The sequence below is a fragment of the Anopheles bellator genome, chromosome 1 (genome assembly GCF_943735745.2).
Source record: "Anopheles bellator chromosome 1, idAnoBellAS_SP24_06.2, whole genome shotgun sequence".
In the NCBI taxonomy this organism is placed as follows: Eukaryota; Metazoa; Arthropoda; class Insecta; order Diptera; family Culicidae; genus Anopheles; species Anopheles bellator.
Window position 1 is genome coordinate 7616861 of NC_071285.1, and position 25090 is coordinate 7641950.

General features: G+C 51.5%; 1 protein-coding gene across 1 annotated transcript; it reads left to right on the forward strand.

The window, feature by feature from the left end:
* Window positions 1–9896: 9896 nt before the first annotated feature.
* On the forward strand, window positions 9897–19386 carry LOC131215972 (zinc finger protein rotund-like). The gene is made up of 5 exons (XM_058210371.1): window positions 9897–10047; window positions 10135–10305; window positions 10369–11258; window positions 14177–14327; window positions 18938–19386. The coding sequence occupies exons 1-5, from the start codon at window positions 9897–9899 to the stop codon at window positions 19384–19386; spliced, it is 1812 nt and encodes a 603-aa protein (XP_058066354.1).
* Window positions 19387–25090: the final 5704 nt, after the last annotated feature.

Here is a 25090-nt window from a genome sequence, read left to right on the forward strand (position 1 = left end):
TCCCAATTTTCTACAACCAAAATAGTATTTTATACATAAATGTTAAAAATCTACTTTTCAAATAAAAGTTCAAGTATTGAACAATATTCAGCCGTTTTTGATTATCGAATATTTTTCACCATTTTGTCACGTTTTCACGTAAGACTCAACGAGCTAAGGATTTATCGAATTCGAAAGTGGACTGAGCAATGCCAATTGAGGCTCACAAAATTTTGATAATATTTTGTCTAAAACTCTAACATCGATCGATATCAACATGAGCATTCGATCTGGGTGCCTTACTACCGTTCGGCGTGGCTGCAACAATGTAATGGGCTTAAAATAGAGGCCCCAAGCGCTCCCCAAAAGCACAAACGCATCATCCAGATGCTCTTTCGGAGGCCCTTTTGTAGTGCCGCCGTGCGTGTGCCATTTGGAAGGATTCGGCCCTCCGGAGCGGCAGCAAGTAGTGATGTAATCCTGCGTTTAGCATCCAAAACCACAATCGTGCCCGATGGTCGGTGCCGATACAGCACACATTCGGCACGGTACTGAAATTAAAGACAATTTCCCAAAGCAAATACGAGAGCCTTTTGGAACTGTATCGCCAGAAATCCTGCTCGAAGTTGGGTCAAAGTTGAGGCGCAAAACATAAACGACAGACTTGGCACGGAGTGCAACAGATTGCATCGCTTTTTAATGTACGTACGGCTGGAGTTCCAGTGTTCCAGCCCAACAAACAATAGAAGCATCTGTAAGATGGCGCGTGACGCGGTCCAACCAATGCTGCACGGCCGCGAGGCTCGCTCCTGCATTTAGCGCCCCGCCGAAAACCCCGGGGCCAACTGTTGCGATCGGCGCGATCGCGATCGACCCTGACGGAGGCGATCCTCGCGTGGATTTCCTAATTGCGGCCAGACGACCACGCGCCCAAATGCGATCTCATATGTCGATCTTTAGAGCGCCCCGTCGACCGAGCTTCTGGTATTTTTTTTTCCTGCGACTATTTCGGGTCCCTATTCAACCTCCTTTTGCCAAACGGTGTCACACGGCCCAGAGCACGGCCCGTGCAGAGTGCTACCGTACGCCAACTGGCGATCTGGTGGGCGACCCCGAACGAGGCGAACTAATCAAAACTGCAGCTCATCCCCGGGAGCCGGGTCGAGCGGAATGGAAAGTATGTTTCGAGCCCAACAACCTGGCACGAGCCCAGAAACGATCATAAATTTTCCCAACTGCTGCCCCGATCCGGGCCGTTGTTGATACGTATCTCGAGCGGTTCGGAGCGCAAACGAACAACATCCCGATCTTCTCTCGACAGCCCGCGCGCAGCCCAATTTCTTACGCTTCGCTTTGGTTCGATCCTTCTGGCCGCGCAAGTGGCTCGCGCCCAGCGCAGGATGCGCCGTTCCGATCGCAAACGCGCTGTGTGAGCGATTTGAGAAATGTGTTTACCAACGAAGTGCAGTGCGATCGTGCCTGCCGGGAAATTGGTTCACCCGTGGCCGCTGGCGGCCCGGCTTGCCGGCCGGGATCGGGAATCCGTGATCTCGAAATTATGCTGCCCATCGAGCCACAGACTGGGCGCGAGCGGGCGCGCGCGGTTATTCACATTTCGGGAATTTTTATTTTTATTCCTTCCTTTTTGGGCCGACCGGCAGGATCCTTTGGCACGCGTCACGGTCGTTGATCGGACGATCAGGTTGCCGGGCCGGGCCCGGGGTGGGGTAACAAAATTGAAAGAGCACGTATGATGGATAGGATACGAAATTTGCAACGGCCGGTGCTCTTTAATGCCGATTCTCGGGCCAGGATGCTCTAATGATGGTGCGCTGATCGATAGTACGGACCTAACTGTATCTGTAGTTACGATCGGGCCGGGTTCGATCGAGAGCGGGCTCCATTCACGTTCGCGGAAGGTTTAAAATTCGTTACAAGGACCGGTTGGCGAGCTAATTGAGATGAACGTGCTCTAAGGAAACACTGCTTTATTAAGTTGAGGCTTACTCGAAACTCACAGGAATCTTTCGGAAGCATTATTTATTACATCTCAGATTCGGATATACGCCTAATGTTTTCATTTCTTTACTGCGGTCCAAGCAATTTAAAGGCTCCGAGTTGCCGATGCCGAGTTGGAGAAGGTTTCACCAAAAGGAATCTAATTTATTTAAGGTTAGTTATTGATTATTGTCACTTAAAACAATCATTCGTTGCAATATGTTTTAAAAATCCTAAATCCCCAATCTTTATTTTCAAATAAAACCGTTATGGAACGTGCGTTTTCAAACACGAAGCACGTGTTTGCTTCGCTGACTCTGCTTCGGGTCGCTCCGTTTTGCTCCGAGAGCGCGAGAGAGCGAAACATCGGCTCGGCTCGTTATGTACCATTTATTTATCGTTTACATAAACCAACAGGCCCCGCCTACTGAGCCGTGCTCGTCCGATGATGAAAAAAAAAATGGAAAATCAGTCACCCAGCGGCCGGGAAACGAATCACCACCACCCAGTGTCAAGGGAGGCCGTTGCGCTTAGGGGACACTCTCGATTAGAAAAACGTTGACCCGAAACGAAGCCGAGAGAGGTGGAAAATGAGCCCGGGGGACCGTTGGAAACTTGAGCGCGCCTGATGGCGCATCGGAGAGCCGGTGAACCTCGTGCGCGTATGCGGGCTTTGCAATGGCTTCCCGGGCCCCTACCGGATACCCGTGTTTTCCCGGGGGTGCTTTCGTGGCTTCACACCCCAATGGCGGGTCGGGTCGGGAGGGAAAATGGTGGTTTTATGAATAGCTCATTAGATAAGCGCGGGGTGAACGGTTTCGAGCATGGTTCGAAGCACGGCGCGCTCGGCGTCAAGATTTCCATTTGAACTCGGATGGCTTCGTGCCTCTCGCCCGACCAACAATCTAATAAACGCCCGCAGGCCACGGTCCGGGTGGCTAAGGCTGTGGGGCGAGTGAGATTTGTCGCGCTTTGAAAATGGTGACCAAATATTTGATCATGTTTCAGACAGATTCATTGAAGCAGGTCCGTTTCTGCACTTTGTGGATGCCAAAGTTTACCATTATTAAGCCTTTTGTGGTACAGATAGTTTAGGAATAAGGTCACGGATTGCTTATGGCGTCAATCAACCCACAGAGGAAGCAAAATTGAACCTAAATTAGTGAATTCATTTAAGTGAGGACACTATCAATCAATGTAGCTCGATCATAATTGGTTGTTCCTTTTCCATTTCATCATTTCTTCATTTTTTTATCATTTTGGCCAAAAAATATAAAAAATAACACATCGCTCAATAAGTTCGCAGGATGACATATAGATGGCGAAACAAATACAGAATCCTTATGATTTTTAGACAGTACCAACCTTCAAACGATATCTGTCAAAGTTTCATGACATTCGGAGTATTATTTACCAAGTTACAGTGTGAACAATTCAATCAACTTTTGTAAATTGAAAAAAATGGAAAAATCAGAATTTCGTGTGCTCATTAAGCATTGCTTTGTGATGGGAAAAAATGCCGTGCAAACTAAACAGTGGCTTGACAAATGTTATTCGGACTCTGCTCCATCGAGGCAAATGGTTGAGAAGTGGTTTGGTGACTTTAAACGTGGTCGTACGAACACCGATGATGCTGAACGTTCCGGTCGCCCAAATTCGGCAGTTACTGAAGAAAACATACAAAAAGTCCACAAAATCGTCTTATCCGACCGCAAATTGAAATTGAAGGAGATTGCTGAGGCCGTAAAGATATCAGAAGGCAGTGTGTTTACCATTTTGCATGAACATTTGGGTATAATTTAAAACTCTAATAATTGACGGTCGAGGTCGTTTAAATATTCACGCTTTTGTTGAAAAGGCCGATTTGGAGCATAAAATTCATCGCCTGTTTTTATTAGGATCCATAGAATCTCTCATTAAAACGCGGGAGAAGGTTCGTTTTTTTCGTTTTTTTTGCTCTTCAATATTTTGTTTTTGAGTAAAGGACGAAAGGGAGAACCTTTAGTTTAATGTTTAATTTCGCCCAAAAAATCCTGCCGATGACAGTCATAATCTTTTTGACCCCTTCAAAAAAACCAGGAAAAAGGACCTTCTTTTCCACCGAATCATCCTTCGCGGGTGCATCCAACATGGAGGGAATTTTGGATTGGTTTTGGAAGGGGATCGGAGGCCAGCGGAGCACTTAAGTCATTCGCGACGCATCGTTGGTTTGGCGCGCGCGGGCACGAGCCCAACACGCACGTTTCATCCCCTTCTTTCGCACTCTCTCTGTCTCGGTCCGTCACTTGCACAATTGGGCGCACGCGTCCCAAACGAGCGGCACGGTGACTGTGTGGCCGCAGCAGGACCCCCGTGCCGCAGGAGGGTGGCGTGTAATAACAGTTTTCCCCTTCTCTGGCCAGGGGCCAGCTGGTGCGCCTCGTGAGCCTCGCATTTTACGACTCGCGCCCGAGAAGGATGAATGCCACATGATGCCAGGACATGATCGTGAGCCTTCTTGGGTCCGATCGCCAGCGAAGCGTAAAACCCGAGGCACGTGACTTTCCGTTACTAATTCCACGCCCCTGTGTGGGGCGCAAATCGCACCCTTTCTGTGCCAAATCGGCACCCCCGGGGCCCGGGGGGAACCCGGAACGCACCGAGATGGAACCGAGTCTCACGGTCAACTCGCGTCGAGAGGGGTCGAGGTTAGAAGGGGCACCTTATCACGTACGGCGGGGTGTCGTCTGCCCCGAAACCGGAAGCCATTTTTGATTTGGAATAGGTCTTTGTTCTGTGGCGTGGCAGTTCTTCGCGATCGCATCGCTATGTGGGCACCTTCATGACGATCGACGATCGTTGTGCTCGTTGTTCCTGGTGGCGGTAATCTCTGATGGCGGCGGAGCATCTGGCGGAGCTTCTCGGTTTTGTAACGGATTTCCCGCATGGCGTTTCCGAAGGGCGCCAGAAGGCGCGATCGAAGAAAAGCGCGCCAGAAGTCGAAGTGAAGGAAGACGGCAGCACGTCGACGCTGATGGTGGCTAAGGAATCGCTCCTCGCTCTGGTGGAGTCGATCGGGAACGCAAGCAGCCGGTTGACTTTTATCAATTGTCACACAACGATCGTTGGTTGAATGTGGTAAGGCATTCATCAAAGGTGGAGTCTTCGAAGTTTAGTTCAAATAGGGATAAAATACAATCCAAAAAACGTTTGACGTTAATATCAAAAATCATTTTCTAGGACGTCGTCAGTTCGAACCATGATACGATTTGAATTCTAGGCCTATACCCTAATCTTGTGTTTGGTGTGTGTTTTTAAACTATCGGATACTTGACTTTTAAAACGTCAAACTTCATTTTAGAAATTGTAAAGAGTTAGTAAAACAATAGACATTTAGGAATTGAAACGCCTTACGGTTGCAGAAAATTGGGAAATTAAAAAAAAAATTTCTGAAGTGGTGAGTCTTCAACTCAACCCGTTTCGAAACAAATTGAAATTCGTAAAGCTCATTTCATTTATGCACATTTCTACATCGGTGTTTATGTTAATTAGCAAAATTGACATATTGACCTTTGGAATCCAGAAACAAGATGGCCCTAGAATAGAATATTAATAGAATAGAATTATTGATTCTATTCTATTAATATTCTATTCCAGAAATAATTAAGTACAACAAATTAAGTTTGTTGAGCTAGAACACTGTCGCTTGGTTTGGTGGAAAACTCTCGACCCCCAACATTGAAGGTGACCGTCAACCCCTACGTTCCAACGACCCCAATCGCAGCCGCAACCTACAGCATCGTCTTCGAACCAGATCAACCGTTTTGGGTAGCAGCCGTTGACTTGTTACCAACGGTTGACGCTCATCAACTATTTTTTCTTTCTTTCCCAACTCTACCCGTGCATCGATTCTGATGGCACCCTCATCGACTGAAGGCACCCTCTGGCTGGCCTACCTCCGCGCATTGCGCACTAAAAATTCAATCCAACAAACGCCCCAGCGAAACGCGGGACACCATAGGAAAAAAAAACCCGAAGGGAACTCTTCTCCGCGGACTCCGATGAGGGTCGGCCTCTGCGTGGGATTACCGCCGGAAGGAAGTGGCCGAACACACGATGGAGGTCGATAAGGGCACGTCAGGTATTATCGGGAAACAGTGGAGAGGGTCACCGTGCAAGGATACGAAGGATTCGCGGGATCTCCCTGCCGGAGGATCCCTGTCGCGGGACATTTACGCGCTAAACTGACCAACGGAAATGCTCGGCCACCCGTCTCACTCGGTCGCTCTCGTTTCGCCGCAGTCGGGGCCAATTATGTACTTGTGGGGAACAGTGTGTTGGGGTGGTTGCCTTCTCGCCTTCGCGCTCGCTTTCTGCCCCGGACCGGAGACCGGCTGTTGCGGCCGATCCGTCTCACTCGCGCGGCGCACACGCTCCGTCTCTGTCGCGGGACTTCTCCGTGATTATGCTTCCTTCGTACGATCAGGCGCAGTGTTGGGATCAGTCAGGTGCTGGGCACCCAGTTGAACGGACGTGCGCTTCTTATGCTCGAGTCCCGCAGACCCCGCCGAGCCAGTGAGGACATTCGAGATCACACGCGGCGCAGCGAAGTGCGAGAAATCTCGCGTGTGTTTAGGTGCAAAAAACGAGCAAGGATCGCGGGAACTTGCGGATCTTTCGTGAACGGGAACATCGGGAGTGACGGTAGTCAGGATTCAAGGATCGCAACTCATGAGTGGTGATGTGGTTGAGCGTGCATTGCGAACCGCGTGTGATCAGCGACTCGGAGTCGGATTCGTAGTGGCCGCGAAGTGACCGGAAACGAGTGGCAGTGGCCCAGCAACAGAAACATAAAACTTCGACGAGAGCCAGGAGCGAACCACGGCTCGAAGCTGGATTGTAGCGTGGCCGAGGGCAGCCACCGGAGTGCAGTGCCGAGCAGTGACGTCCGATCGCCGATCGATTGCCGTTCGATTCCTGCCGGACCGAGAAGAAGACAACAAGGTGAGACGAATCCGCTCCCGATCCTGCCGCAGGCTGCAAGGATTGATTCCTTGAGCTCTCCCCGTTTCTCTCTCTCTCCCTGTGCTGGGTCGGTTCGGCTCCGTTATCTTCCGATTCCGGCCCCGGCTCTTAACCCGGATCCCAACCGAGGCCCGAAAACCGGCCGACCTTTCGGGACGACCCATCCGATGGCGGCGAACGATCAATGACGCGACGCGCGATCCGCACCTGCCGCCATCATCGCGGGGGTCTTCCGAAAAACCTTGACCGAACCGAGGAGACGACGATAAAAAAAAAGAACACTGACTTACCTGGCGTGGCGTGCGTGCGTATGTTGTTGGCGCGCAGCATAACCGGGTGGTTCGGCGCCGGCCATATATTTTCACCCCGCGCGCTCCGTCGCACCGCGGCTCACGATCGGCTCCCGGTTTTTGGGTGAGCAGGCGATCCACCGCTTTTTTTCTGTTTCGCTTTCGATGGGTTTCGGGCGTCGTCTTCGCTTTTCCTCACTGATAACGCGCACTGATGGGCTCCGGCGAATGGAGGTCACAGCGCGTCTGCTTCGTTTTCCGCTCTTGCTCGGAAGTGGTGCTGAATTTGATTGGTTCCGGCTCCGGAACTGTTACGTTTTATGTTCCGCGCCACCGTTGACTAATGTTATGCTGTGAACGCGAACGACAAAAAAATGCCTAAAAGGAGTGCGTCGGTGTTCGATAAAAAGAGCGCCGGAAGTTGTGCGACAAACCACAGCGACGGCCGGGCGCGACCGGGACAGGAACCGTCCGATCGATCGATGCCGCCTCGCAAAAGGGTGTAATTTGCTATCAAAATAAATCCACAACTAAAAATCAATACCACCTCTGCCGGGGGCTGTCCGTTACCGGTCCCGGATCGATCGGGAGTGTCCTGACAGAAAGTGGCGAGCGTGCGACAGAGATAGAGAGAGGACCGAGGATGGTTGTAATCACGGTATTAATTAAAAAACAATTTGCTCATCGTCATCGTGTCCTGGGGTGTGTGTTTGCATGTCACCTGCCCCCCTCCGAGGGGGACCTCCGGAGGTCCCTTCCACGCCGCTTCCACCGCAATCGATCATCAGCCAGTCCACGGGCCGGGACGGGCAGACCCATCGGGATGGCAGGATAATTGTAGGCTTTTAGTAAATCTAGACCCAAAGCAAACATATCGGTGGCCGGGGATGCGCCACACTAAATCCAGTGCGGGGTGGACCGAGTAGTAAAATCTGCTCGGGTCTGCGGTCCCAGTCACCCATTAAAGGGCAATTAAAATCGAATAAAAACAATGGCAATATGGTGCGCGTCGCAATCGATAGTTGGTCCCGGAGTTTGCCATTGTGGAGGGATAGACCCCTTTGGCGCTGGTTTTCGATTATTTATGCTCCTCCGCTAACGGCCAGGCGTTAGAAATGTGGTGACATTAGTTTAAAAATTCAGTCGCAGCAAGGTTGCTTGGTGGTTTCCATAGCGACAAAGGCTTTGAAGAAGAAGGGGCAAATGGCGTTTTAAAGAACCTACAAAACAATAGAACTTTAACTCAAATAAACACAAATGAAGAAAATTTGAATTAAAATAGAAGGACAATGGAAAGGATAAAGTGGTACGATTGCTTCATACCAAATCCGGTTGCGGTTGAAACGGTTGCTACGGGCAAACATTACATCTCAGCAAGCTCAGCAAACTTGGCACACGATGGACATCAGTGCCGGGGGTAAACATTGGCCACCAGCAATCGACCCACTGGCATTCCGATTGCTTGTGTCACCCGGCACCGCTCGGTCCCTCTCGCCCTCTCGCGATCATTAATCCTTGTTGCCACAGCCTTCGGCTCCACAAGTGTTTCCACGGGGGACCTCGCTCTACTCAGTGATTCCCTCGTGAACCAAACACCCCTCTCTCTGTCTCACTCTATTTATCTATCAATCAAGTCCGATCCCTGCGATCGCAGCTATCAGTGTTATTTATTCACAAACATTTGCTCACAAAGTGGGGAGCGCGCACTCCGGCACTTGGAACAACCCCACTGGCCTCTCCGCGCCAATTGGTTGTGAAACACAAAGAGACCAGCCGTCGGGGAAAGGGATGGATTAATCAATTTGTTGTTCGGGGGGGTGGGGGGACTGGCCGACTGGCCGCCCCTGGAAGGCTCGCGCGCGCCGCCACGCGTTAACGCCAACCGATTTCGTTCGGCATCGTTGGTCACTCCGTGTCCGCACATAGACACGCGCGTGTGCCGTGATGGACAAGTGGACGTGTTTCCCACCACCCCACGGAGGGGCCACGTTTTTACCATAATTGAAAAGCATTAACAAATTAGTTGATAATATCGTGTGTAGACGTGGGGTCTCTCGTGTCCGTGGGTCGCTCGGGGAAGGCCAAAGGGCAGCCGGAATGGGGTGGCTGAGTTTCGAGTTGTTTGCGTTCACTTCCCTTTTTCGGTGGAACCGGATTTCCCGCGTGGTGTGACTCGTTAGAGGTGTGGCTGTGAAAGGATTAAAAATTGATATGACTTTTGTTGTGATTTATTGGTTTGAAAAGAATTTTAAATTAATCAGTTTGGAAGTTACAAAACCGATGCCCATTCATTTGTAGTTCACATAATTTTCAAATATTCCCACACCAGATTTGTGTTAAAACGGTATAAAAATGTTATGTTTTGAAATGAATGTGACACAAACATAGAATGAACGAATGACGTTTTCTTGACGTTCTCAGTAGGCGCCAAAGGCTCCCTGTCAACAGTTGTTAAAATTCATAAAGTTGGGTCATTGCGTCATCGGGGAGTTATCGAAGATTCCAACGATTAGTTGTCCTTCGATGCTGCATCACTTTTTCGGTTCCTCCTTCCGGCTCCAGACAGAGATGGCTTCACCCGAATCCCTACTTACTCCGATTCCGATTCTTGTCGGACCCACAGGAATGGCCCACCTGTCACCACCACCGTCACCTCCGGTCGGCCAAACGCCGCCGGCCGTCAGCGCCTTGAACGCCCTGAACGCTTCCTCCGCCAGCCTCATCCAGCGTGCGTCCGCCTTCAGTTCCGTGCTCGGCCAGAAGTGGAACCCGCGAGGTAAGTGTCCGGAAGTCGCGAAATTTCACCATCGCCCCCCGTCACTGATTTTCGCGAAACTCGCGTCTCTCTTTCTATCCGTCGTAGACCTGCCACTGCTGTACAATCCGCTGTTCTACTCGGGGGCCGCCTTCCTGTGGCCCCAGTTTCTGCTACCTCAGCAACTGCCACTCAGCACGCCGGTGTCTCCCAGCCACCAGCAGCTTCACACGAGTGGCCGGGACTACACGCTGACACCGGAAAAGGAGGAGATCATCGGTAAGTTCCCCCGTAGGTTGGTCCCCCGGCAACAACTCACAGTCCGTGTCGTGTGCCTCGCAGACGAAGATATGCCCCTGAACCTGTCGATGAAGCCGTCCTCTTCCTCGACGACACCGAACCCTCGGCACTCGATCAACATCTGGTCACCGGCGAGCATGTGCGAGAAGGAGACGCTGGACTGCGGCGGGATCGACACGCAGAGCAACATCGACATCGAGAATGACGACGATGACGGTGACGATGACGACGAGGACGAGGAGTCGATCGGAGCGACGAGTGGCGGGGAGCTGCACCTGGACGAGTCCTTCTCGCGCGATCGCCAGCGGGAAACGGCCCGTATCCTGACGGAGTACAACAGTCTCCTGCGGCATCAGTCGGGCGGGGCGCCCGGTGCTGTGGCCGCTACCGCCGGCGGTCGCTCGTCCACCCCGGGACAGGATTACTTTAACTACAGTAAGATCGGCAAGGGCTACTACACGCATCTGCAGCAACAGCAGAAGAACCTGGAGGTGTTGCGCCAGAACAAAACGGACGTGTTCGTCATCAATGGCCATGGGAACCACCATCACCACCATGGGGGCCTCGGGAGCAACAACAACCTGGAGGGTGTGAAGAACCAGAACGCGAGTGGGGCAGGGCTGAGTGCGCGGGGCTTGAGTGCCGGGGGTGCGGTGTTGGCCGGAAGTAGTGAGAGTGATAGCACTGTGATGGCGGCCGTCGATGGGCTGCTGGGCTACGGGGCTGGGCTGGAGGGTGGTGGTGGTGGTGGGGTGGCCGTGGCCCGACCGGACTCTTCGACCGCGCACTCCGACAGCCCTTACGGGAGCTCCAACGACTCGTCTTCCCATCACGGTGGAGCCCAGGCCCACCATCATCAGCAGCAGCACCTCCATCAACCGACGTTTGTCGGGGCCAGCGGCGAGGGCAAGAAGAGCGTCAAGCTGTACCAGGTGAGTTGCTGTAACCTTCTTTTAATCTTGGTAACTGAACGTTGACCCAGTTTTGTAAAGATTGTTTAACGAAGTTTCGTTGAGAAACATTAATTTATTGTGGTTCTCGACTGGAGTCGCGAGCGGGAAAACAGCTCGAAAGTGAACCGATTCGTTTCACGTCGGTTGAGTTTCTATTAAGGCGAGAATTGGTGTGTTAAATTTTGCGACTCGGCCGGCAATGGTTTTGGCATTCCATTTTCATCCTTTTCCCGACACAATCCATCGATAGTGAGCGTCCTACGCCATCGCCATCGTCATCGTTAAATCCCACAAGCTTCGGTGATCTTTCGGTGGTGAAGGAAGCTTGATAGTGATCAATTTTTTATCCTCGATCATGGCAGACTTATTGGTTGTTACTTTAACGCAGAAGCAATCTCTTCTTCTCCGAAACTCAGACCATTTGCTGATGTAGACAAACGTTTCTGGCATCACCAAACTACTGCACGGCTGTCAACATTTTGGCCCGGGTTGTTTCGAGAAATATTCGTCCAGAAAAGACGACAACTAACAGAAAACATTCGGATCTAAATCTAAAATAAAATCTAAAAATAATGTTCAAGTTACACCAGAGTAGCGAATAAGCCGTAACAAAAATGGGGAAATAGTTAAACTTCAAAGAAAGACAGATTCCAAAGAATTCGAGAGAGAGCGCTCAATTAAGCTATTAATATCCAGTTATTGCTTCTAGTTTCATACAGAGACTCTGCTTTAGACTTGTGATTGCCAATTGAGCTTCACTTGATTTCGAATTCCGATTTTGAAAGAATTATCATTCAATCGTTCAAATTATGTTTTTTACCAAATATAGATTTGTTCCAATTGTTTCTGTAGAATTGAAATGAGCTTTCATAAGGTTGCTCCAAAATGTTCACCAAATTGTCAGGGATGTTGGGGATGGCCTGTCAAAATATTGACTATAATGAGACTGCGATAAATTGCTTATTTCTATCGATCACCGAAGAAGATACCAATGGCTTTTTGCGATTAATAAGCTGCTCCTTAAATAGGCTCATTTGCACTTGAAACCACGTCCCGGTTCGTTGGTTCCAATCCTCAGACCTTCGCGCCACAATCAATCACATTCGAATCACTTTGGTCGTGGGTAACGAACCGCCCATTTATCTTCCGTCCTCCGGCCACACAATGCGCCGGCTAATGATAGTTAAATTGACACAGAACCCAACGGATGAAGGACACCCCTAGCCGGGGTGTGTTCCAATCAAACAACGCCGGTGGATTTCGAAAGGATTCTCAACGCCGATTGGCTCAGTGTCTCCGCCGGCGGTCGTGTTTGCTCAAGTGTCACAAGAATCTCCAGGGGACTCGCGAACGACCGGAATGGCCGTTCGTTCGTTTTTCGAGATGCCGCATTCATCATCACCGGCGTCGCTTCGATTTTCCCGCCGCGGCTGCTGTTTGCTGGTGCGCCACTTCCGTCCGGCTCGGTTGACAAATTGTGGCGTCCCGGAGCTCCCGGGACGATCTACTTATTGGAAGCGGAGTGTGCGGCCTGCGTCAAAGGAAAGACGCGGCGACGCGTCTGACTTGCGCTCGTCTGATGTTTCACGTACACGGTGGGGAGCGGACCGGCGGTGTTTGGACAAGTGTTCCTTGCCACACACCAACACATACCCGCTGGACTGATGACCAGTATCTGTTGTTGTCCGTGTCGTTCATAAATTATCGGTCGCACGGTCCAGATACTCGGGTGCAGAACTGGTGGCGGCGGCAGAAGTTTATGCTAATGTAATCAGGTCACGTTGTGGTGGGTGGCAGGCTGCTGCTGTGGTTGGTGCTCCCCCCCACCCTCCGCCTAGTGGCGCAGATCTCGAAGCCACTGGAGCGCAGCCTTTCCATGCTTCCGAAGAAGAAACCCCCAAAAACGCGGCGGTCATGGTCTAATTCTCGAGGCGGACAAGGAATCGCAACATAATGGGCTCGGAACTGGGCCACAGGAAGTGAGCTTCGGAGGACAGTGGGCCAGTGGCGGGCGGGGGCCATAAAGGAACCACGCGCAGCGAAGTGCCCTCTAAGGTCACACACAGGAAGACACCCTTTCTCGCGGGTATTGATTTATAATCAGCGCGTCAAACTTTTCTCATTTCGGTCGCGCGTTTCCACATCCATAATTTAAGGGTCGTCATGCGGCGGCTCATGAATATGTAATCCCCGGGGCCGGCCGACCCGAGAGTGACCAGACCGTACCGAGGAACGGAGTGAGCACTCCTTCGCCCGCGGACTCGTATCCGCCGACCGGCCGGCCGGCCGGCCGGTGTAATGTGTGTGGTGTTTGTGTAATTAAATTACAACCCTCGGCTCGGCTCCTAGGACCACCATTCCGTTCTCGGACACGGATATGGTCTACTTGTTGCCCGGCATGCAGGGTTTGTGGTTCCGGGCACACACATTATCGCGGGTCACATTCATAAATCAAAATGACCACGAGGAGGAGACCCCCAACCGGAGAACAAATTGAATTGCCGCGCGGTACGTTAATAATTTCCGAGATTCCCAAGCGAACGAGTCCATTAGACATCCAAATATTCGAAATCGATTAAAGTTCACGAACCCCACCGGGGACTTTAATTAAAAGCGGATTGTGGAAATGGGGCCATCGACGTAAATTCCGGACCGAAAAAGGAGTACCGAAACTTTCGGCTCTATCGTGACGGGCTCCATTAGCTCCGGCGGTTGCGTGTGTCCCGCCGGGGACAGCAATTATGTTGGCCCTTCTTTCGCTCAATCGAAAGTGAAATGTTTCCGATTTAACCGATCGCCGTCGTTTCGAGGCCTCTTCAATCACATCAATCGTTATCGTGCGTTAGATGCCCGTCCTTAACCACCATTCTCTCTCTCTCTCGCTCTCTCTATCGCAGTGCAAACAGTGCGGCAAAACGTTCAAGCGGTCCAGCACGCTATCGACCCATCTGCTGATCCACAGCGACACCCGGCCGTACCCGTGCCAGTACTGCGGCAAGCGCTTCCACCAGAAGTCGGACATGAAGAAGCACACGTACATCCACACCGGTAAGTCTCTAGCCGTCTGTTACTCCTTTTCCGAGGACATTCTGCGGTGGTGGATCCCGCAGCACGCGACCTACCGGGGTCGTGTCCTTTTGTGGTCGACGGGGAAGGGATGCTGATTCATTAGACCCGGCATCTGCTCCGGGGCTCCGGGCAGAGTCCGGTTGCCGGCTGCGAAAGACAGCATAAAACACGGTCGGCCCCGAGCCATATCGGATCTCTCGGGGTCACTCGGGGCGGGAGCCCAAAATTTTGGCCGCCACTTGGGAGGGTTTGTATGCACAAATGGTGGCGGTGAATCGGTAGCATTGTGGAGCGGGTTGGGCCACGACCATCATCACCGCCGCCGATGATGGCCGCTCGGGGGTAAATCAGGCAAATATGAGGGCTGTTCAAAAATGTTGGTGAATTTTGCATCCTTTGGCGACAAACTCATGATGAAACAAGACCCTGAAAGTGTAAGAAAACTGTAAGCAAATCTGTTTACAATCGATCAAATATGGGCTTTCGATGTTCATATCTTCTCGGGGCCTCTGAAAAAATGTTGAACCTCCGATAAATGGGCCATTATAGCTTCGTCATAAGCCACAGTAAACATTCGATTGGGCCGAGCTCATAATTTTGTTTTTAACAGAAAATTTGATTAAAGGCCTCTTCACACAGGGAACGTTACGTGCGTTTCGACGCGACGCTTTTTCGGACCTTTCACACCGGTTACGAACGGCGGGACAGGCAACGGAAAAGTCTTTCGCCCTCTCGTTCGGGCGAAAACAATTAGACATCTTGGGTAGTTGAAAAATAATCGAAGATTACTCATTTGACGATTTTTTTGTATCACAAGCATGCAAAATAATTTTAACTTAATTATTACTTGTAATACAAACACAAATAAGTAATCTCAATCTCAAATAAGTAATCTCAAATCATCATGAAACTATTTTAATTCTCGCACCAAAAATTCAATGTGTCTTGATCTTCCAAATATAAACACAAATAATCTGTCAAAACACAAGACTTCGCCCCACTCACCCAAAAACCAAGTATACGAACCTTGGCCAAAGTTTTTAAGCGACACAAAAGGAGCGTTGTCTTTTCATACAGATTCGTCGTCGCCGTACGACGTTTTCGTCGACGCCGGTGTGAAGGGTCCCATAGAATCCCATACGAGACAACGCGTCGTTCGCTACGCTACTTTCAGTTCATTTTGGTGTGAAGAGGCCTTAAGATTCGAGAAGAATCGACGATCGACTCAAAATGGACGAACTTTTCACCACAAGTCACTGACATGTGTAGCAACCTAACGTCACCCAAAAATAATCGGATGGTAGTAGGCCGCGGAAATTCATATGTCGCCAGCCTTTTTGGAACAGCCCTCGCTCTAGCGGGGTTCTGTCAGATCGACGTGGCGGCTAGGCCCGTATGCCCCTTTTTCGATTGTTTGCCGCGGCGTTGCAATCCGTCGTCGTCGAAAATATTGTTCTTTGCGCTGCGCAAACCGACGAGTGCGCGATGCGCGATGACTAATGAAAGGCGCCGGTTGTTGCTGTTGTTTGCCTCCACAGCGCACTGTTTGCCGCCGATCGACGACGAGGCTTGACAATTGTTTCACTTCTGTTTGGGCGCCTTATTTTTTTGGGGGGGATTCGCCTTATTCGTTGGTTGATTTGAATGTGACCCACCACCCGGGGACTTTGGTTTTTCCGATCACTGTGCCCAAGGTTGGCTGTGAATGGGTGCGATTCATGGCGCGAGTGAAAGAGATTGACGACACACCGCAGCACGGCACGGGGCAACAACATGCCACGGGGTCGCGCTAAGGACTTGGCTTGTTGGACAAATGGTTGCCACTCCGGTTTGAGTTGCGCCAGTTCCAGTGCTTCGTGGCTCATATTTTACGGGCCGCGAACAGTGGGGAGAAATCACAACACAACGCGGAACGCGATCGCCTTGCTCTCTCTCTCCCTTTTTATGCTTATGAGAAATGGGCCGTTAATGGGGTCCGTAAAAGCGGGGGGCACACGCAAAAATTAATGCCCATCGCGGCTCGGTTGCTGCTGCTGTTAACATGGCGCATGGCCATTGTGCGATCGCCAGCAGCCTTTTCGCGCGATCGCTTACGGGGTCCGAGGACAGGACGATTAATCTACACTGCAGCCGTGGGCCGTTTGTGGGCCGTTTCCTTGTTCCAGCCACCGGGGAACACGGAGCCTAAAGGACACCCACCACGGAAGGCACCACGGAAACCAATAGGAGTCCCACAGGGACCCTAACAATTAAAATCGAATTACGTCATCGACCCATTTCGTAAATTGGAAATCTCACGAGCGCCACGAGCGCTACTTGGTGACTCACTGGCCACCGAGGGTCCTACGACGCGATTCGACGACGCGTTAGCATATTGACGCCGATAATAAAGCCGCCGGTCGACGGGCCGGCCACCGTGTTGTGTGTCGTTAGAGAGATACGACGTTTTTAAATCCCGTCCGCGTGGGTCCGTCCCGTCGTGGGTCATATCTTGATTTAATTAAACTAATTGATGTTTGTCTATACGCGGCGCTCCGTTGTGTTTCGGCTATCGCGGGGCAACCACGGCCGAGGGCCATTTAGTGCCGCCTTAAACGCTGCCTCCGATTGTGCGGCCACGGTGCGGTGATAAATATGTTGCCCCGTGGCTTCGAAGTGCTTCGGAGAACGCCGGAATCCTTCGCTTTGCCACGAAGCGCAGCAACAGTTGGCCATCTGGGGGCCCCCGGAACGGTCGAGATATCCTTATTTAGGCAATCGAGCAATTTCACCAGCGATCGGCGGTCGCGATCCCCTTCGGGCGGCGGCTTTTATGCTGGTGGCCTCCCCCTTGAGACACATGATTTTACCGTAACAAGTACCGAGCAATAAAACCGAGCCGAAACCGTGGCGCAAAAGGGCGCGACAAAAGACCGAGCGGGTTCCGAAAGGCGAAACCCGGGTTTTGTTTGTGCGAACGGCGAAATTTATGCTACCCGGTGGCGCTTCCCGTTCGCTAGAGGTCTCCGGGTGGACCGGGGCCCCAGGTTGATAGATTTCCTAGAAATCCCCCCCCGCCCCCGGTATCAATTTGCGGTCGGTTCGTGGAAAGTGAAACCTTTCATTTCGGAACCGTCTGGCGGGGGGCCAGGTGACCCACTCGGGATCAGATCAAACGGCGGTGGACGGTGGCGCAACAAATTTGAACCAATTTATTACCTCATTTCGTAAATTGGTGTACCGACCACCGGGAGCTGATTGTGCGGCGTTAGATGTCTCTGTTTCTTGAACCGATTGACCGCACGGCATCACGGGGTCAGCGCTTCTTCTCACGACACTCCGACGACCGAACCTGGTTTAATGTTTATTTTAGATTTGCGTGTCAGTACGAGTTTAATGAGTGTACTCTGGCCCGGTGGCCCGGGCCGGCTGCCGGCAGGAAATAAGGTGTCACTGGCACCCTTCTCCTCCAACGAACGACGACGACACTGACACTGGCACGTAAAGTGGCCATAACAATCACAATTTATACGACGATAATATTATGACAGCGAACGGTGGACACCGGAAGTGGCCACTATTCAGCCAGTGCGACAGCGTACTCGTCCTCGCGGTCACTCTATTCGAAGGTGATTTGATGAGAAATGATTTCATTAGCCCGATTGGTCCCCGGGAACGGTTCGGATTCGGAGCTGGTGTTGCGTGTGCGCGCGCCCCACCGACGAGTAATGGCGTGAGCCACGGTTTGGGTCGTTGATTAAATCCTTCGGCCACCGCTCGGTACGGTATCACGTTCGAGGGAACGTGTTAAACGGGTGTACGGGCCCCCCGAAAGTTATGGCCGGACAGTGCATTTCAAAATATTTACACTTAATTATTATGCCACCCCGTGTACCCCACGGGGGGACCCCTGGAAAACGCAAATAAAATAAACCAACCCACGGACATGCTCGGCGCTGATCTGGCTGCTTGCTGCTGGCCATAATCTTGGGCCGCCGCCGTTGAAATTAATTATCATCGCGATGCTTTAATATACTTTTAATTTGTGGTAGCAGCAGCAGCAGGCAACAGCACCAGCAGCGGACACCCTTCTGCACTCCACTTCCGTTGGCATTTGGTTGGCCTGGAAAGAATTCAATCCCTTCCCTGCTTCCCCGGGGCGGCTTAACCGGGCACCGGGACGGGAAGAGCCTTTAAAATCCCGCTCTCGGGCGTGCGCGGCCGCGTGTTTGCAATATTTTATCGCACGCGATACCCTTGTACGGGGTGTCCGGGGCTGCCTTTCGTTTCGTTAGCCCTTTTTCGGTGCTCCCGGCGCGGTCCCGGCGCACACACTCCAGTGCAAGGGACAGAACAAATCGGAGGTTCGTCGCTTACGGTTCGCGCGTTGCTGCAAGTCTTTTGATTGATGATTACGCAGCGGCGCGCGCACTCGGCTGCGATTGGAGCCGCGGCCAGAGCCGCGAAGAAATGATTGATGATTAGACGCAGGACGCTGGACGAACCGGAAGCGTTGTCGGGTGTTTTCTTTTATTTGTGCAAACAATGTTTAAACCGTTTCACAAGTTTTATCCTATTAATGGGGTTCGTTTCTTCTCTCTCTCTTGCAGGTGAAAAGCCGCACAAATGTGTCGTCTGTCTGAAGGCGTTTAGCCAGAGCTCGAACCTGATCACGCACATGCGCAAGCACTCGGGCTACAAGCCGTTCTCGTGCGGTCTCTGCGATAAGGCGTTCCAGCGGAAGGTGGACCTGCGGCGTCATCGCGAGGGTCAGCACAACGAGCCGCCCGCCAACGGTGGCGCTCCGAGCCCGATCGATATGCTGTCGCTCGGTGGTGGCGGCTACGAACCGACGAAGCTCCACCACAGCCAGCCAGACGGCGCGCCGACACCACCGGTGATGCTGATGGCCTCGGAAGACGACGCAGCCGCAGCTTTTGCCGGAGCAGCACCAAGGAGCAGCAGCTCGGCCTCCTCTGGGTACCATCACCCGCTCCACCACCACCATCAGCACCACGCGGACATCAAGATGGAGGTGGTGAGCAGCAGTTGCTCCTGATTTTCGGTGCTTCCCCGTTCGCCATCGACGGCGGTAAGATGGTGGTGGTAAGATGGGGGCCTCGAAAATTAGGAAGGGTCCTTGTAAATAGGCACCACAATGACCCCCCACAATCGTATCGTATCGTACTTTATTTATTATTATTATCTTTCGTGTAATCACAACATTAACTAGCCGCGAGAGGTCACTCGCGTAATGTAGCGCAAATTTATTACCACTTTCGCTGATCCAGCTGATACCAAAGTGAGTGTCGGGGTTTGGCGTGCGAATGAACCCAGGGTCAAGGGTCCTTCCAACGAGCCGTCGGCAAGCTTAGGTTCGGGAGGGGTAGGTCCTTTGGCGCACACACCGTTTTAAACCAAATTAGAGCGTCGTCGTGGTCTCGTTGCGTCCTGGTCACGCCCTGCGATCTTGTGTACATACCGCGCTGGGGCGTCGGGACGGATGCCACGAGCCGCGCGACACGTTTACGGGCAGTCTAGTCTAGTTTCGCGTTGCAAGGACCCTTGACCGCACCGCACCGCTGTTCATTCACTCGCCCGACTTGGCCGACGTTACATCAAAATTTATGAGGCATACTCGTCCCAAAAGCGCGGATTGCGACTAGGATTACCTTCCTCCTGTACATGTGAATTAGGTGCCGCGCGGCACACTCTAGTATAAGTCCGAAGGCCGAAGTCGAACAGTCTTTAGTCATGAATTCGTGTGTCACTAATTCTCATCAAACAGCTACATGACCAAAGAGAAGCTCCTTCTTTCTTCTGCTATCTTGCTATCTTGCTCCGCGAGTTTGCGAATGAACCCCAACGGCCGCGGCCTTCCTTTTCGGACACAGCAAAGTAGCACTCGATCCGGCTCCTGGTTCGAGTAAGCGTTTATGGTTAGGACGCGTCTGTTATCTAGTGTCTAGATATAAAAATATTTTGTTAGGTGAAACGGCAAAAATTGATGTTGATCGGGAAGCGTACCAGCGCGCGTCGGGAGGTGAATAGAGAACCAATAGAACAGACGGCAGAGGCCCTTAGCCCTAGTGGCGTAAGCTCTTAAGCTAGAGAAACTTCTTTCCTTCTCTTCTCTGTCTGTCTTTTAATAAGTCGCCGTAAGTAGACGATATCTTTTTGTTAGAATTACAATCCAGGGGGGGATATGCGCCGGTGAAAGAGAACCACCGCGAAAATGGGGGGATGTATAAATTGTTTCGTAAGGTCAATAAAATACCACATTCCAAAACAGACCCGATGTGTTTGATTACTTGCGAGGTAATTTGCTGTTTTTAGAAAGAAATTATTTAAGAAAACCCATCAAGAATATTTCAAAACATTTTTTCTTCGTGTTTCGAGTTTCGAATATGTTCACATTTTACATCGTTTGATTAACTTAAATAATTTGTACACAATTTAAATTATTTTAAGTAAGCAACGAATGCGTTTATTATCTTCTACACTATTATCTATCGATGGCCGGATTTTAAATCCTTGGCCAAGGAACGACATTTGTTGGCCGACAACCAAGCGCCAAAATTATTTGCTTTAAGATATTTATGCTTTGATCCATTTTATTGGAGTGTTAAAATTAGCATATTAATTCACTGTTTCGTGTACAATTGCCAGGTAGTTTAGGTGTTTAATGATATTGTTTTTGCGCTGAACACAGCGTTGAATAACTTTGGTCCATTCGTTACGCCGCCACAGAGAGCCCAAACCAAACCTCGACCAGAAAGAAAAGCCGAAATTCCTACATACCGCAGCTTCCGCGTTTGAGGCTGACCGGAAGGTGAGCATCGCCGCCAGGCCTGGAGTGTTTGCATCGAGCGCATATTTCGGATGCTACTCGTTGGTGATCAAACACTGCCGCAAAGCATTGCCGCCCGGCGGCGGTGCCGTTGATGATGGATTCAATTCGTGAATCGGTCCGATTGATTGGAGAACCCATCCGAAGGACTTCCGAAGCCGCCCAGGGTCCAGGCCAGGCAAAAATTGATGAATTGCTCACCTTGCACGTACTTAACTGCCCTCGCCGTTGCCGCCGCCGCCCGCTGCAATTGGGATTCGAAATCTGTGGTTAGGAATCGGTTCGTTGGCCGGCGGTCGCCGCCGGAAAGATACAACATACTTGCCACCGGGCGATTCGCGCTTTAAAACGAGCCGCGAAGCTCGTTAGGGCGCGATCGATACGGCCGGATCGAACGGGCGGTCACCGTGCTGCGGTCAATTGGCAGGAAATTGACCGCCACCGTCGCACCGCCCGCCAAGGATCAAAGGATGCGGCCACCGATAGTTGTCGGGGAATGTTTTAATTTGTCGGTTTATGATTTTTGCATCAGGTGCTAAGGCCGCCGCAATCGATGCCGCCCGACCGGCCTGGCCACCGGAATCGGATCGGGTCATGGGTGGGGGAAAGTTCGGAAAGAAAATGCCTGGGGATGTTTTGCGGTGGCGCAATTTACCAATCGGCCGGTAATTTGGCTTCCTGTTTATGTTTTCGAGCGGGGGGTAATGCGAACTTTCGTCGTGTGCCTCGAGCGACGGCAAACGCCGTGTTTCAGTCTCCTCTCCCGTGGATCGAAGTGATTGACATCAAATCTGTTTTGATGTCCCGGTCTTCGGGTCAGTAACCTTTCGTTCGCAGCATTAGATGGGCGCAATTAATTGCATTGTCACTTTACAAAGTGAATTCTTGATGAAAGTGAGGTTATTGGTCCTCTCACCATCTCACTGAATCCACTCATCTCACTCATTGGCTACGAGCGTCGCCTTCTTCAATGATCTGGAGATCAAGCTGAGAACGATGACAAGAGAGTGAAGTGAATGAAGGCCTTCTTCGATTAAACCACGCGTTCCAATCACTCTTTGGGCCAACTTCTAATAAATAATTAGATTTTTTGTTAAAACTAGTCCATTTCCTCTAGAGTTTCCAAAACCCATCGCAACCCCTCATTATTGGGACCCACAATGCAAATCTTTTGCGTGCTTCGGCAAAGCCGCACAAAAAGGACGTCGCACGCCTTCGAACGCCTGTCGCATGGTGTCATGAACATGACCGCATACACGCTGTTTGGCCGCTGCTCAACAAGATTATAAATGAAACCGGAATTAAACATTTATTCCGACGATGGGGCGAAGAAAAAAGGGGTCACTTCGGGGCTTTCGGGGGATGCCGGATGCCGCCTCGCAAAACTCGGCCACCGTTCGCCGTCTACAATGTCACTCGCCCGGTGGTCACGGTCGTCATCATCGTCAGTCGTTAACCATTTACAGCGGGTTTTCTTTTTCTCCTGTGCCCCTCTGTGCGTAGCCCGCAGCCACATACGCATAGTTCAAAGGGCCCAGGACGCGTCCGTCCAGGGCCGAACCGCGCAGCGTTGAATAATTCAGCAAACCTGCAACAGCCTCGACCCGAAAATCATGCGCGCCCCGGACACATCTGTCAAAAATCAATATATTATCATTTTCCGCCTAACGGAACTCTTTCTCTCGAATGCTCTCGTGCGGTGCCTTCCAGCAGTCAGATTGATCCAGCCTCCGGTGGCAATCCGGTCCCGCTTTCGTCCGGTTATCACATAATCTAAAATACCTCACATACCGCGGGCGAACCAAACGCTGCCGTTGTGAAAGTTCGGGTTGCAATTAAATACTTTACGCTGCTAATTAATGGCACCGGCTGGCTGACTGGCTGGCTGGCTGAAGGATCAAAATCACGTCTCTCTCGGAAAGGACAATCAACCCGTGCGATACCCGCGATAAATATTCATCGAGCCCACCGCCAGGTCCTGCGGACTATACATTGTTGCTGGCGTTAAGGGACGTTAAACCCGGGCGGGCAGGGCACCGAAACCGAAGCGCCACCACCGTGTCATCGGTTCGGGATTGGGTAATTGTTAGGCCGGTGAATGAATGCTCCCGCTCGAGTTGGCCCCGTGTGGCAAACGATGATTTATGCTGCCTCACCTGGGGCCGGCATGAATGAACACGGGGCCCGGTGATTGTTTCAATCTCGTTTCCCGGACGCGCGATGCGTAATGTACCGTTGTTTGGTCCTGAACTTGGCCCGACGACGATCACCGGGCAGACACCGGCAGAAATTTATGCGAAACAGTAGGTCGTCACCGTTTTGGCTCCCGGAAAACCAGAAATTAATTAAAATCCCATTACGTGCAACGGAATCGTTGGTAAAATGCTGTGCGGTTGGTTGTAGGGTTTGGGGCCTTTTTTTTGCTGCGTTGGCCACAACACCGTTTTTGGCGGGGCTTTATTTTACGATTGTTAACCGGGGCCGTGCCCGGCTGCCCGGCCAACAGCCCATTAATTGTAGCCAGCATGTGGTGTGCGCGTGGTGTTTCATGATTGATTGGCTCCGCTGGCAGCGTTGACGCGAGAGAAAATAATGTTTAATTTAAAGTGTCCTTTTTTCTGCCGGGCGTGCTTTCGTTTTATGAAAAGTATCCTAAATGGGAGCAATTACCGGGAGCGAGTAGTACTTCTTGTCTAATTATTCTAAAATATACGCGCGACTTTCACGAACTTGATTTATCTTTCGAAGCGCTCGGAACTCTAGAAGGGACTCTGGAATCGGGCTATTCTTTCGCTCTCGAATGCTCGGAACCGGAAAAAAGGAATCTCCGTTCGTCAGCCGATCCATCAACACGCAGGCCATCTAATCGCCATCGACGCCCTTTGAGGTCCTTGCCGATAAGCTGCACCGGGCAACAACCAAAAAAAAAACCCCGAAACGCCATGCAATAAAACAAACGTGGCACCTTTTTCGGAGTGCAATTAAGCATGCAAGTTACACATGTTTCCGCGTGGTGCAGCCCGCGCTGCGCTGCACACGCGTTCGCCTTTTTGCGATCCTGGCCTGGGGCCCCGTCGTGTCGTTGGCTCTCCTCGCCCCGGCCCCACCGTCCGCAGGCATCGTTCATGTCGGGTGTAATTAACTGATGTGTGTTTTGGCCATCAGCGCGATCGCCGTCGTTGGCTTAAGTGCTGCGTGGTGATGGATTGCGATGCTCGCGACGCTCGCGATTATTGGAAGCCGCCGCGCTAAAGGATTCCGCGTGCGGCCATTAGAAAATCAATCATGGTTCGGGGGGTTGGCGTTTGATTTGCGCACGGTTCGATCGATCCCAGGCGGACCCGAAAACAGATCTGACTGTGGTGTGGGGGTCCCAAATGGCTGGCACCAGCAGCAGCCGCAGCTTGCGGCCATCAGTCATTTCGAGCACGTTTCGAGAGGAATCGAGCGGGCCCCAACCGATCGCAATAAAAATCCAGTGAATGATATTTATTTAATTGATTTCCTGGAGATGGCTCGATTATTGATGCGTCGTTCGGTCCCGTCTTCGGTGTCGCTGGTGTCGTCGCAGGTCAATCAAAAAGCAATGAAATCAATGTTGGCAGCACTCGCCGGGCTTCGGAATAATTCGGTTCCCGCCGCGAGCCGCGAGCGAAATGAAGCGAAATGAAAGGGCCCACCTCCGGCGGGGCAGCAAAAAGCGGTGAAATGGGGGGCGCGCAAAAAACACGGGGCTTTTCTCTTAATTTATCAATTATTTTATGGCATCGCGCCACGGCATCGGAATCGTCCTGGTCGCCATTCACACGGCCAAACGATTTTTGAGGTGCCTCGAAATGTGACGCGAACGCGGTGCGCGCGCGCGTCTGGCGCACCTGCCCCCCCCCTCGGTGTGGAACAACTTAATCTTATA